Consider the following 14004-nt stretch of genomic DNA (forward strand, 5'->3'; position numbering starts at 1 on the left):
ACGTGGTGAATGGAGCTTAATTACCAGGGCCAAAGATCCCTTGGAAAAATAACCCCCTCGACGGGCCCAACCTGCCCGATAATGGAGTGTTCGGCAAAAATGTTTCACATTAACCAACGTCATTTATCTACCCTCCCACACCCCCATTCTGTATAATAACAAAAATAACAATCATGAAAATTCTATCTGCTCCCCCCCCATAACCCTGCTTCTTTCTCCCGCCTTTCTGCCCTCCCGCCCTCTGCTTGGCTCTCTCCCGCAGGAGGAAATTCATCAAAATGAAATTGAGGTTGCAACTCAGTGGTTTTATTAAAATATATTTGCCCCTCACAGACGATGAGTGTTTGTGTGCTTCACTGCAAAAGACAAAGGAGACTCCATGAATAATTTGGTCAGTTTTTATTAGAGGCATTTTGTGGTTTTGTAAGCAAGTATGACTTTGGTGATAAAATGTCAACACTTTTTGATTTAAGAGTTTTTTTGTTTTTTTTTGGTAAAATAAAGTCAAGTTTGGGCCACTTTGGTGTTTTTGGAATACGATGTGATGCAACTGACATCCCAAATATGCAAATGATTTGATTCAAAGTGCCAAAAACAAGTTTGTTGGTTAGCTTTTTGATCTCTTGAATTAGGTAAAGATTTTTTTGTATCACATCAGTTTTTCAACATCTTTAGTGCAGAAGAAATGACTTTTTTGTTTTTTAACTCACATTTTTTATTTATACTCGGGGCTTCTTCCAAATTGTGTTTTGCTTTTCCATAATTTTACATTCTGCATCTTACTATAAACTCAAATAAAAGTTGGGTAAGTTTGTGCAGAAAAAGGCTAAAATTCCTCTTCTTTCTTTCCTCATTGTGTCCCTTACACTGTCCATATTAACACAAACACCCCCCCCCCTCAAAAAATATCTACAACATAAAAAAATATAATCCAGTAATGTAATACAACCAAGTTGTATGCATGAGAAATGTTGCAATTTCTGGATATTGTCCCTCATTTGAAAAATGTTCCAAAATGTTGTAAAAGCCTCTTTATTTTGTTAATATAGATACATATTCTGTACAATGTCAAAGGCAAAAATGCAATATAGTTTCTTACGGTTAAATAAATAAATTGCTTAAAAACTATTTTCCTGACTTAATCCACTGAAACCTGTTGAATTGGTTTGTATACTTATTAGCTTTTCAGACCAAAGAGTTTATTAAACAGAAAGTATCAGTGTTATCTAAATTAAACTGTTTGTATAATATTATTTATTTACATTTTTTTAAAGTAAAGCTCAAAGCTACTTGGTTTACATTTAGGACTTTGTCCCTTGCGTTCATCATTTTTTGCAGGTGCAAAAATGTCGCATACCATCACATTTAAACACATTAAAAGGCAAAAACTCTCCCACGTGCATCATGTTAGAATTATTCAATGAGAAATTGTTCACAGAATGATTAAGATATGTTTTGTTAGAACTGAAACAGCACAGCGAACAAAGCAAACGGATATTAAAAGGACACAGTGACTACCTGTCTTCTGTTAGCTCCCTGATTTGTACTGGCTTAGCTTTGGAAAGCTCCAACATGCCTGCCCTGCAAACACACACACAAACACACTGGCATGCATACACACACATTGCTTCGTTTAATTTTCTTGGCAGTTTTTGCTCCCTGTTGTTGTGTACCCTGATTGGACCATGTGGTTGCCATGCGGTTGCCAGGCCGCGCCCCTGCTGTGTGGTAATTGGTGTCTGTGGTGAAGCCGCGTGGCGATGGTTCTTTGACTGACGGGCTTGGCCACCTGCCCTGCCCTTGCTGCCAGCGTGGCGTGGAAGGGGGTGCGGTAAAAGGGCGGTACAGGCAGACCGGGTGAAGGGGGTGGGGTGGTGTTATGCATGTCACTCGTATTGGAAGTCTTGGATATTGGATGATGAGGGATGGACCGTTGAAATATGTTGGCCGCTAAAGCAAGATCAACACGGGCCTTTTTTTCAGTTCCTTTGTCACTTAATGAGTAGGAGTCAAAGTAATAATCATTGAAGCTTTTGGTTTCATCACACCGATCTTAAATGAACTTTTTTTTTCTTTTGGCTGCTCCCCATTTAAAAAAAATCCCCACAGCAAAGAAATCCATATGACCATTTGTGACTTGTGTATTCAGTTTTTATTGGATGGTCTTGACGCAAGCGGACTGTGATGGCAGCTAAGCTCAAACCTGCAACCAGCTGGTTACAAGCCCTCTACCTTTCTCACCATTCTAGGGGCTGTTTGCCAAAATAAATGGATGGATCCAAAGTGTGTTCATATGTGACACAGGCTGTATGTCTTCCTACAGTTGAATATCCTCCCGACTGTTGCCCAGTGTGCATTGTTTTGGGTTTTAGCCAGTAGATTGAGGGTTTGATCCAGGAAGGGCATTCCTCTCCAGCAGTTGTAGTTTCTAAATGAGATGCAATTCTATGTATTTGAGCTAACATTAATAGTTCAATAAAGGGCATGTAAATGTTTCCTCATTTATCGTTGAGGTTACATTCTAAAAAAAAACAGCAATACGTGAAATTCGCAAAGTGAAATTATAGATGTCTTCAGCTGTAAAGCCCCTCACCACACACTTAATATACTTTTCTCATATAGACATGAACATTTTCATACTTTTTTTTTCTTGTTTGAACTCTCAAAGTTCAAAGCTTCACAAAAAAAAAAAACAAGTCCAGTAAATAAAAATAAAGATCCGATAGGGACTGAAGATTTATGTAGATTTGGCAAACTGAATGCATTCTGTACAGGAGACACCACAGAGGAGATTGATTGATTGACAAATTCAACAGCCAATCAGAATGTTGAATTAAAAAAAAAATAGCGAAATTATGCTGATAAAAGTAAACAGCAAGACCCCACATGGTAATCCATAATCTAGCGAGAGACCGCTGTATGTCATGTATGTTGTTGTTGTAAATTGTGTCACAGCTATCTGGTTACCTCTCAACAACCAAGAAACTGGAGGATATTGACAGCAAAAAGATCCTTTTTACGTTGGATTATTTCCCCAAATGTCACAATTTGTGACTGAATAATTGGTTATTGAAATGTTGATTTAAAACTAATCCATCCTTCAAAGCTGTGAATGAGGACAATCATACAGACAAGCTTAAGAGTCTTTGATAGACGCACTGCTTTCCTTTAATCTGCCTTCAGCTGGATGTGTCGGGATCATGGCTTCACGTCTTCTCGGCTGCTTTTCTTTCATTCATCTGTCAGGGCAATCTGACAAGATGAGAGCTAATGACATGTGATTACCACTTCCTGAATGAGCCCAAACCTAACCAACATGCAAGGTCTTGATTTATCATCAGTAGTTCTAAAAAATCAGCTGTTCTGTGTTACTCACTGAAGATCAAGACTTTTCTTTGCACGGTTCTAAATGTGATGATTAACAAGTACATCAAATTAAAACAAAACTAATTAAAGTATAAAGCAAATATCGTTAGTCGAGTAAAGAATGACCTTTACTAATTATGCTGTTATTCTGTTGCCAGGAAAACCGTTGTAAATTAAACACTGAATCAGTATTAAACTTACAGATTATTGGAATCTGTTTCTCTTCTCTACTTTGTTTCGTCAATTGCTGTTTTGGTAGTATTCCTCTTATAACCTCGTGTAGTGACAATGTATGAGAACAAACTGCTATATGATACTAGGGTTATTAAAGAAACAAATGTCCTGTATTATTGTGTGGCTTTAACTGGATTTGGATTCTTCTCGAAAGAAACACACTCATAGGTATTGTCCTGTTAAGATTCCTGAATAAATAAAAATCGCAAACCACATCATCATAAACCTAACAAACAAACTTTATCTCACTAGAAACCTGCAGTATAAGTTGTTCTAATACTTACATTAGACAGCAAAATGGGATCATGTTTTTTGTGGCAAACATCCTAAAAATGATTTTATTTTTGATACACCCCCAAATGTGCAGGACTGCATGTTGGTGACGTTCATTCATATTTGATTAATACATTTTTCCCATCCTGAGCCAGAATGTGCCTCCTATTAATGTCATATATTGATGGATTTTCTTTTTCAAGTGTGGTACACTTACACCATCTGATCATCAATCATCATGTGCACTGCACAATGGTAGAAGTTTAAAAAAAAGTTTTTTAATAAATCCTTATCCTGCAGCAAAAATACAATTGTAAAGGGGAAAATAAAGAGAGACCCAATTGCAGCTTGAAATTTCAAAGATCTGTTCAGATTGACGATAACCTTCTTTTGCAAACATCTCCATAAATGTGTGTAAAAACACACATGTGACTCCTTGTTCAACACCCTTCATAATCACCGCAATACCCTAATGCTTCTACCATCTCCTAGTTTCTTCAACATTCATCTTCATTTAGCTTCCTGTTTTTTATTTCTTATACTGTGTCCTATCCCCTCCTGGCTAACTTTTTTAAAAAACTTGTTCTTGTTTTCTGCTTTCTTTCCATCCTTTATGTTTTAAAGGCTTAAATGTGTTGAATGATATTGAGTGCAAAGCTGTAAGAAAGCACAATGTTATAAAGAAGACCTGACTATGTTTGTGATGTATAAATACTCAACGCAGAACCAGAAAACTCCCGCCCAGCCTCGCCATTGTCCAGTGTTGTGCTTGTGGTCGATGTAATCCATCCCGCCCGTTTCAGTGTCAAAGATAACCATAATTTTGGAGGGGGGACATCCTTTTTTCCCTCCCATGTTGTGTCCTGCTGGTTGGTGTGTTAATGGGCTTGGTCAACAGCATGACCAATGAGCATACTGACTAAGTGTCACAACAGGATTTGGGTAGAGCAGGTCAGTCTAAGCCTCAACTATTGTTTTGATGGACAGCTTGCAGAGGACGCCACGCATGTTCACATATTTCTTAGAAAAACGTTTAATGAGTATTTGCAGGTGCATGTGAGCCATGCACATGGCATTTTCTGTCTTGTCCTTGGTTTATCAGACTTAAACCATCCTGTCGGAACCTTCATCCCATTTGTGTGTGCGCCTCACCCCAGGAGAGCTGGGGGTTCATGGTTCATTAGCCACATGTACACTTCCGTTCTGCTCTCACTGGTGGAAGGGACACATTCAGCGCATTGACACGCAAACACACACACACAGCCAGATACGCACACACTCAATTTCTCTGTTTGTTGTTCTGCCGGGGCTGATGAACAGGCATGCAGCCTCCTCCCCTCTCCTCCTCATCTTCTAGTAATCAGGGTACCTTTGAGACAGACAGGTAGCATCTGTCGCGTTCTCTCCACTGATCAGTCCCTCCCTCTGTTTCTGTCTCCCTCTCTTCCATGCCATTGTGTTGCATTACCCCTGACAATGGAGTGATGAGATAATGCGATAGTTGCCCTGCAGAGTTGAAGTTGATGTAATCCTCTGCAAATGTTGCACATGGAATATCCGTGAAAACTTTCAGATTTCTATCAGATGAAATGACACGTGGGCTAAAATTGTTTTTTTCCTGTCATTCACTGACAAAAGGACTAATAAGGCATTATTCCATTTATTCATCTAAGGACGTGTAGACCACCAAGATGGATGTAAAACCTGCTTTGCCATTAGATTAGTTAAAATTGAACAGTTGCAGTCAACATGGAGGATGCCTCTGGTGAGTCTGCTGAACTGCTTGGTGAAGCCGCTGCCATCTGCTTGTTGTAGCTCCAGACTCCTTCAGATCTGCCGCACCGCGAAGGAACGAGGCTCTGCTGGTTTGGTTTTGAGCGGGGCCTCAAGGTTGATTAGCATATTTTTGCCCGAGTGTAGAAACAACAGACCCCCCACCCCACCCATGTGTTTGATTCCTCGGCCGTGACAAAGAGCTTCACCCTTTATCCTTGTGTGTGTTGGGCTGGTGAGATGGGGGTGGCCCTTAGATTAAGGGAAAGCTTCCTGCTCTTTATTTGGGGAGTTCCCCTGGGAGATGCGTGGGGAATGACTTTCGTTGAGTCACTAACGCCTACTCGCATTTAAACCCACACAGATGCACTCTACACACAAATACACACCTTTAACCCTTGCCTTTTTTCAACGTACCCTTTGGATGGATAGTGGTTGTTGTGCAACACCAGCTAAGCGTGCAAACACACATAGACATGGCCTGCAGAGGCCCCTTGTCCGTTCACAGTAAAGGAGTACTGGGATACCCCCTTCCCCCTACTCCCTTTACAAGAACAACCATAACTAACTATACTCAAATATCTTACTCTGGCTTGACAGTAAGTCAGAAAGAAAGCATACAATTTCAGTCTTTTATACCCAATGTACAATATAACTATTATTGCAGTTTAACCATACTTACTAAAGATAAATTACATAATATATTAGAATATGATTTCTAAGGAACACCAATGTGAAAAAAGCCACACAGCAACTAAAAGTTGCTGCATCGTGTACAGAAAGATGTTGGTGAAGGACAGAATATAGAATTTATCTTTCATAAAATTCAGTTTTATTAAAAAAGAAACTACAGTCGGGACCATAAATATTTGGACAGAGACACATTTTTTCTAATTTTGTTTCTGTACATTACCACAGTGAATTTTGAATAAAACAGCTCAGATGCCATTGAAGTGCAGACTTTCAGCTTTTATTCCATGGGTTGAACGAAAAGATTGCATAAAAATGTGAAAAACTAAAGCATTTTTTTAAACACAATCCCTTCATTTCATGGGCTCGTAAGTAATTGGACAATTGACTTCCATGCTATTGCATGGGCAGGTGTGGGCAATTTCCTTGTTATTTTATTATGAGTGAAGCAGATAAAAGGCCTGGAGTTGATTAAAGGACTCATGCTTGCATTTTGAAGATTTTGCTGTGAAAAGACAACATGCGGTCAAACTAGCTCTCCATGCAGGTGAAAGGAGCCATCATTAAGCTGAGAAAACAGAAAAAAAACATGCGAGAAATTGCTACAGTATTAGGCGTGGCAAAATCAACAGTGTGGTACATCCTGAGAAAGAAAGTAAGCACTGGTGAACTCAGCAACGCAAAAAGACCTGGACATCCACGAAAGACAACAGTGGTGGATGATCGCAGAATCATTTCCATGGTGAAGAGGAACCCATTCACAATAGCCAACCAAGTGAACAACACTCTCCAGGATGTAGGCGTATCAATATCCAAGTCTACCATAAAAAGAAGACTGCATGAAAGTAAATACAGAGGGTACACTGCAAGATGCAAGCCACTCATAAGCCTCAAGAACAGGAAGGCTAGATTGGACTTAGCTAAAAAGCATCTAAAAAAGCCAGCACAGTTTTGGAAAAACATTCTTTGGACAGATGAAGCCAAAATCAACCTCTACCAGAATGATGGCAAGAGAAAAGTATGGAGAAGGCGTGGAGAAGCTCATGATCCAAAGCACACTACATCATCAGTAAAACACTGTGGAGGCAGTGTGATGGTCTGGGCGTGCATGGCTGCTAGTGGCACTGGGACACTAGTGTGTATTGATGATGTGACACAGGACAGAAGCAGCCCAATGAATTCTGAGGTGTTCAGAGACATACAGTCTGCACAGATCCAGGTGAATGCAGCCAAACTGATTGGGAGGCGTTTCATAATACAGATGGACAACACCCCAAAACATACAGCCAAAGCAACTCAGGAGTTGATTAAAGCAAATAAGTGGAATATTCTTGAATGGCCAAGTCAGTCAACTGATCTTAACCCAATTGAGCATGCATTTCACTTGTTGAAGACTAAACTTCAGACAGAAAGGCCCACAAACAAACAGCAACTGAAAGCCTCTGCAGTAAAGGCCTGGCAGAGCATTCAGAAGGAGAAAAAACCCAGCATCTGGTGATGTCCATAAGTTCAAGACTTCAGGCTGTCATTGCCAACAAAGGGTTTTCAACCAAATATTAGTAATGACCATTTTGTTTTCAGTTATTTCATTTGTCCAATTACTTACGAGCCCATGAAATGAAGGGATTGTGTTTAAAAAATGCTTTAGTTTTTCACATTTTTATGCAATCTTTTTGTTCAACCCACAGAATAAAAGCTGAAAGTCTGCACTTCAATGGCATCTGAGCTGTTTTTTTTAAAATTCACTGTGGTAATGTACAGAAAGTAAATTAGAAAGAATGTGTCTTAGTCCTAACATTTATGGTCTTGACTTTATATGAAAAAGGTACAGTAAAAGTCAATGATGGGGCAATGACCAATTTTTTTAAACATTTTTTTAAGTAAATCTTTTTGTAATTTTCCCCCAAAAAGTGCTGTTTACTCTTTCAGACATTGGGTTTCTAATTTCTTTTGTTTTTATTGATTAATTTGATTAGTTTCTTGTATTAATACAAATACTATGTTCTTTAAGTTATGTTCTTGAGTTTTTTCTAAGATTTAACATAGCTTAATTTTAAACTTAAAGGAATTTGATTACAATTTATTTGACTATAATTAATAATCTTGTAATATTAAAATATTTAAGTGTATTTAGGCATGTAGACCTAATTGCTACTAAAGTTTAAGTCAATAACCAGTTTAGGGAGATAAACACTATGAGCAGAGCATGATTGAGTATATTTTGATAAATCTTAGTTAACAGGAAATTTTGCTCTCAACCATATCGTAGGATTCTATGTACAGCATAGAAATACCTCTGTGTAACAGATATAACAAATAAGTAGTTAGTAATGTAGGTCATTGAATTGAAAAATAACAGTGATTGACAGTGTCGCCACATGATCCACTGACCTTTTTTGAAATTTTTGACCCACACCTTTCAGAAAATGCAAAGGGACATGAAAGCCTGATGGCTGTGAACAAGTTTTAACCTGATAACCTGGAGGGAACCTGTCATTCAAAGGACCAAAACCGGCCCCTCAATGCGCAATTTATATCAAGAGGCACCTATACTTTCATCCATTACGGTATTCGATTTAGCCATAGAGAGTAAAAGAAAAAATATGATCCAGACTTTAAGTATGTTTATTTTTTTAGCAATATTAGTCCATTTTATGCTGGAATGAATCCAGACTGCTGCAACTAGCTGTCTTGGCTCCAGTGACTTTAGATTTTGAACCTAATTGGAAATCAGAAAAGTAACTTGCAGGTTGAAGTCCTTTTTGTTCTAATTCTAAACTGAAACTTTCCAAACAGTTTTTTCAGTTTTAGTGCAGGTTTCTTTTTCCACTGTACACCATAGTTTATAGACTTTCAGTGTTTGTTCCTGTAAAGTTTCCTATGTTCCTTTTGGTTTCACATTTAGTAGTAACTAGCTTGTAGGAAAAAAGAGTTCCACGATGCCGTCATTTTAATGCTTTGTTACTCTGACGTCATTCTTTTATTTACCTGTTCAGACAGGCTCAAGGGTCTTCAGGGGCCACATATGGTTCTTGTCAAATGAAATGATTTAAACTTGGGAAATTTAATAATATCCATTCAACCTGCCAGTGTAAAGAAAAATATAACGGCTCGAAAGAAAAAAAGATGTTGCAATTTAGAACTCTTTGAAAAAGTATTTTCAGAATAAAGTCCCACTCCAGTCATCTTTTGATCTATTTTCAAAGCGTTCCCAGTGTTTTTTTAAATATGAATGTTTTTAGCAAACATAGTTTCTGCAGAGCGGCAAGAGTTCATTCAAAATTTGCCTCTGAGTTATGGGCGGGACCGTTGGTGCAAAGTTGGCCTCTTTCTATTTCCCATCATCTTTTTGTTTACACTCTCTCCTGCTATCTCACAGCCCTCACACCCTCTACCTCACATTACCGATGCAACAAAAATGGAGAGCAATATTGGAGCTATCCAGCCGTACACTTTTGAGCCAGATCCCAGCTCCGACAAGGAAAATGATGTACTCAACTACAAGCGGACACATCAGAATGGAGTGGAGCAGGGAGCTTGTGGCTTGCTGTAGCAGCTTCTAGATCACATCCACAAGCTTTTTCCAATGGCGTGTTTACATCTGTTCTTGATTCATCATGATTTGAATAAAGAAGTACTCAGATATGCAATTGTAAGCTTAATTTTCTTTATACCTGTTCTCCATCATGAGAGAAATCCATTTTCCAGCCTACATACAGACACGTAAATGTTACAGAAAATGTTACAAACACCTAAATCCTGATTTTTATTGGAGTGGGTCTTTAAGTTGAATGATCTCCAGGCTTCATGTATTTTAACATCTATCCAATAGGAGATATTTGTTTGCAATAATTTTTGTTGATGAAAATGGGGTATAAAGGCTTTTAGTTTCCCAAAAGGATTACTCAAAAGTTTATTACCAAAATTTAGAGCACAGGCAACCTGCAAGTAGCCTGTGCCAGAGTTTGTGCATTTGCGTGTGTGTTTTTAGAGGTGAAGGTCGTGGCAAAATGAAGCTCCATCCAAACACCCCCATTTTAATTTGTTTGACAGGGAAGAGAGGTGATAACCTCCCTTTGCAGCTGCTCACCCGAGGTGGGGGGGGCCAGGGGTGGGGTTTAGAAAACAAGAAGAGAAAGCAAAGGAAGGAGGGCTGAGCTGAATAGTGATAAGAGGGCTGGATGGAGAGAATCAGAAAAAGAAATAGCAGGGTAGAAGGAGAGCGTAACATTTAATTTTGGCTCAAGGCTGTATGTTTGTCCAAAGGCTAAAGACTGTCAAGCAGCTAATCGCAGGAGGTCGACATGTGGGTGTGCCAGTGCGTGTTGGTGAAAGTCTGTGTGGGTCATTGCTATCGGGACATAATTTATGCTGAGTACACGTGTCTGTGTGTAGGCTGGGATTTCTGGATGTCAGTTACAGTTCTGTGGGTCTGAGGAGAATACAGCGCTCTCCCTCAGGGTGCTGTTAGTGCCACTCTCATACAGATGTTGCCACTATGTCAGTTTCAGTGTGTAAATGTGTTTGTCCTTGTCTTGCCGGAAACTAAACCATTCCCTCAAGGTTTAGGCTTCCCTATAGGTTCGATTATTGTGAAGAACTCATCAGGTCTGAAAAAGACAAATACTTTCAGTTTGTGTCCACAAGAGTCAGTTTTGTTTTGAGGAAAAAAACGGAGAAGCTTTTTTACTAAACTCATCAGCCCTCTGCCATGAGTGCGACTGAGGCGCAGAGGTAGAGTGGTTGACCTCTGAGAGGAAAGTTGTAAATTCGGTTCTCACTTTGCCTGCCCGTGTTGTCGAAGTTTCCTTGGGCAAGACATTTGACCTCCCATTGCTCCCAGTGGTCTGGTTAGCGCATTGTATGGCAGCTCTGTCACCATGCATGTGAATGTGTGCTTGCATGGGTGAATGGAACTGGGGCTGTTAAGTGTTTTTGGCTCCAATCAGAATAGAAAAGCAACATATAGGCATACGCCAATGACCGTTGGCTGGTTTGGAGGTCAACTTTTCAGTTTAACAGTAGAAATCTAATCATAATCTAATTGTAAAAATAAAATGGTCATATTTTATGAGAATTAGGCCTGCACAATATACCGCAAATTTATCGTTATCGCAATATCCAGCTCTGCAATATGCATATCGCAAAAGACGGCGAATATCGCAATAAATCGCAAACCCAAAATGTGTTAAAACAATCTTATGGCAGCTTGAAGCATTTAATGAATCAAATAAATCCCTTTATGCTTTGACCAATCAGATGGACGCCTTCCCATTGTTGACCAATCAGATGGAGGCCTATTATGTTAGATGTTTGTTCCCCATGTCAATGAGGGTCATTTGGAGTATAATTTTTAAACTGTTGCAATGAAATGGGAATGATGATTTTTCTATTTGTTTATTTACCGCAAATTTATCGTTATCGCAATATTGATCACTAATATCGCATATCTCAAGTTTTCCTCATATCGTGCAGCCCTAATGAGAATCAATGATTAAAAAGTAAAAAAAAAAATTTAATTCAGAAATAATACCACAGTTTTTCTGATAGAGTTGAATGCATCCAGTTTTTACTGTGACTCTCCTGTCAACCTTTTAGTTTAATCTTGTATCTGTTAATAGTTGAAAGAAAACAAACTGTAGGTGTCCTTAAAGTAGAAAGACCAGCAGTTAACACAATCAAAGGAATAACAAAATCAGTTCAGACTCTCCTTATAAAATCCTACCAAGTTTCATGCCATGAATCTCATCTCATTTGAATCACACCTGTTCTGGTAATTCCGTTTTTTTTCTGCCTGACTTCCTTTTGGTTAACATATTTACATTGAAAGTAAAACTTTAAAGGTAGACTATGTTTTTCCTTTTTTTCCCCTAGATATTGATGAAGATGGCAGCTGGTTGGTGTCTGAGAAAGACAAGGAGGTAAGCGCTAGCTACTGAGTTTTAACCCATCTACCAATATAGTTCCACTCAATGGTTATCTTTGACAAAATTCAATATTTGCTTAGTTTTTTTTCTTGCTGTCAGGGACTTGCATTTATAAAGTTTACAAATAAATAACTTTTTAGAATCAAACATTTTACCCCCACTAAGGTCAGTTAAGTCCATTCTTTGTAGAGAAGTCAGGAAGACTTTTGTCTTCTTGTTTTGTTTTTTTTTTGAGTTTTAAAGTTTATGTTACCTCCTCCTCAAGCCCTAAACCTACAGTACAGTCGTGGACATTAACTGGTAGGGTGAAAAATGCTGCCTTTGATTTGTTGAAGACCCAAAGAGAGAAAATATAGAAAACAATATTGATTTTTCTATCTATGCATTCATATGTACCTCCATGTGAAGACCTTGTTTTACTTTTCAAGCTGAACCAAAAAAAAACCTTCATCTTAATAGACTTAAGCCTAAAGTGTATGGCTAATAATGGGCATAACAACTTCATGTTTCAGGCTCAGATCTACAACAAAGAAAAAAGCTCCAGGACAACCAGACAGTTTTTGCAAAACAGATACTACACAGGGAAGAACATCCACTGCAAAAACTGCAACAAGACTGGACATCTATCCAAGAACTGCCCTGAGCCAAAAGTCAGTCCTCATGAGTGCACAGGAGCATGCCGATCTTATACATTGTGCATAAGGACATAAAAGGTAGTTACTTTGTATATTCTTGTGTGTACACAGAAGTTGGTACCCTGCTTTCTTTGTGGTGCCCCGGGTCACCTGGTGATTGAGTGTCCCAATAAGCACTGCAACAACTGCGGACACCCTGGACACCTGTTCAACTCCTGCAGCGAAAAACCCTACTGGTACAAGCAATGCCACCGCTGCAGCATGAAGGGGCACTTTCTTGATGTAAGTGTTTCATTGTGTCAAATGCCTGGGTATGGGAGAACAAAAGGCAAACCTGTACAAAATATATAAAGATTGTAGACTGCTCCATGAGCCTGTTTAGTGAAATTGTTCATGCACTTTTTTAACGGGCATACTGCGGATGACATAAACAACACTTAATGGTTAGTAAGGGTGAGACACGGGCCTGTTGTATGGATTTTTCATTTTTTTTACCCCCCTGAAACCTGCACTCTGTGCAGTTAGTGCCATTCAAGTGAAGCTGTTAGAAATGGGGAAATTAGCATCTTACAGGCACTTGCGTATCACCTGCACATCCCGCCCCTGCAGCATTTGCGCAAGGTCAATAAGGAGCCAGTATGCACACCTTACCAACGTCTTGAGTGTGGTGTAAGGGCACCGTACGAAAGCATCACCTGTACATCATAAGTGTGTGCAACTTACACTATCCTTACTTCACGAGACAGGGCACGAGCAACCCAAAACCTGGCACACCTGTATGGGTCAACCCCCTGTACGTGTGCTTGTGACTAAGGCCCAAAAAACTAAGATGCCCTCATTCCTGCTGGAGAAAGATTCAGCAAACTGGCTATACGTTCAGCCACAATTTGACACAGCTAGTCACATACCTTTTAACTTGGTCAGAATGAGAATATTTTAACAAATGATTGAAAAAAAGGGGAGAAACAGCTATGTAACCAAGAGTTTTGGAGAAAACTTTAGAGAAAATCAAGAAATGAATCCTTTGTGCCACTTGGGGTTTTATAAACTAAAGCAATAAATTGTCAGAATTTGCTTTAGGTGCTCAGAGCTTGTTTTCAATTTTT

At 39.0% G+C, this 14004-nt stretch overlaps 1 protein-coding gene across 3 annotated transcripts in view; it reads left to right on the forward strand.

Moving 5' to 3' along the window:
* Positions 1–14004, forward strand: part of zcchc7 (zinc finger CCHC-type containing 7) — a 59008-nt gene that overhangs the window by 21100 nt on the left and 23904 nt on the right. For all 3 annotated transcript variants that reach the window (XM_011474853.3, XM_020702873.2, XM_011474847.3), the window contains 3 exons: positions 12211–12257; positions 12776–12913; positions 13010–13180. In XM_011474853.3, coding sequence (XP_011473155.2) covers positions 12211–12257; positions 12776–12913; positions 13010–13180 — 356 coding nt within the window. The remainder of the gene's footprint in view (positions 1–12210; positions 12258–12775; positions 12914–13009; positions 13181–14004) is intronic.

This window comes from Oryzias latipes, chromosome 1 (assembly GCF_002234675.1).
Source record: "Oryzias latipes chromosome 1, ASM223467v1".
Classification (NCBI taxonomy): domain Eukaryota; kingdom Metazoa; phylum Chordata; class Actinopteri; order Beloniformes; family Adrianichthyidae; genus Oryzias; species Oryzias latipes.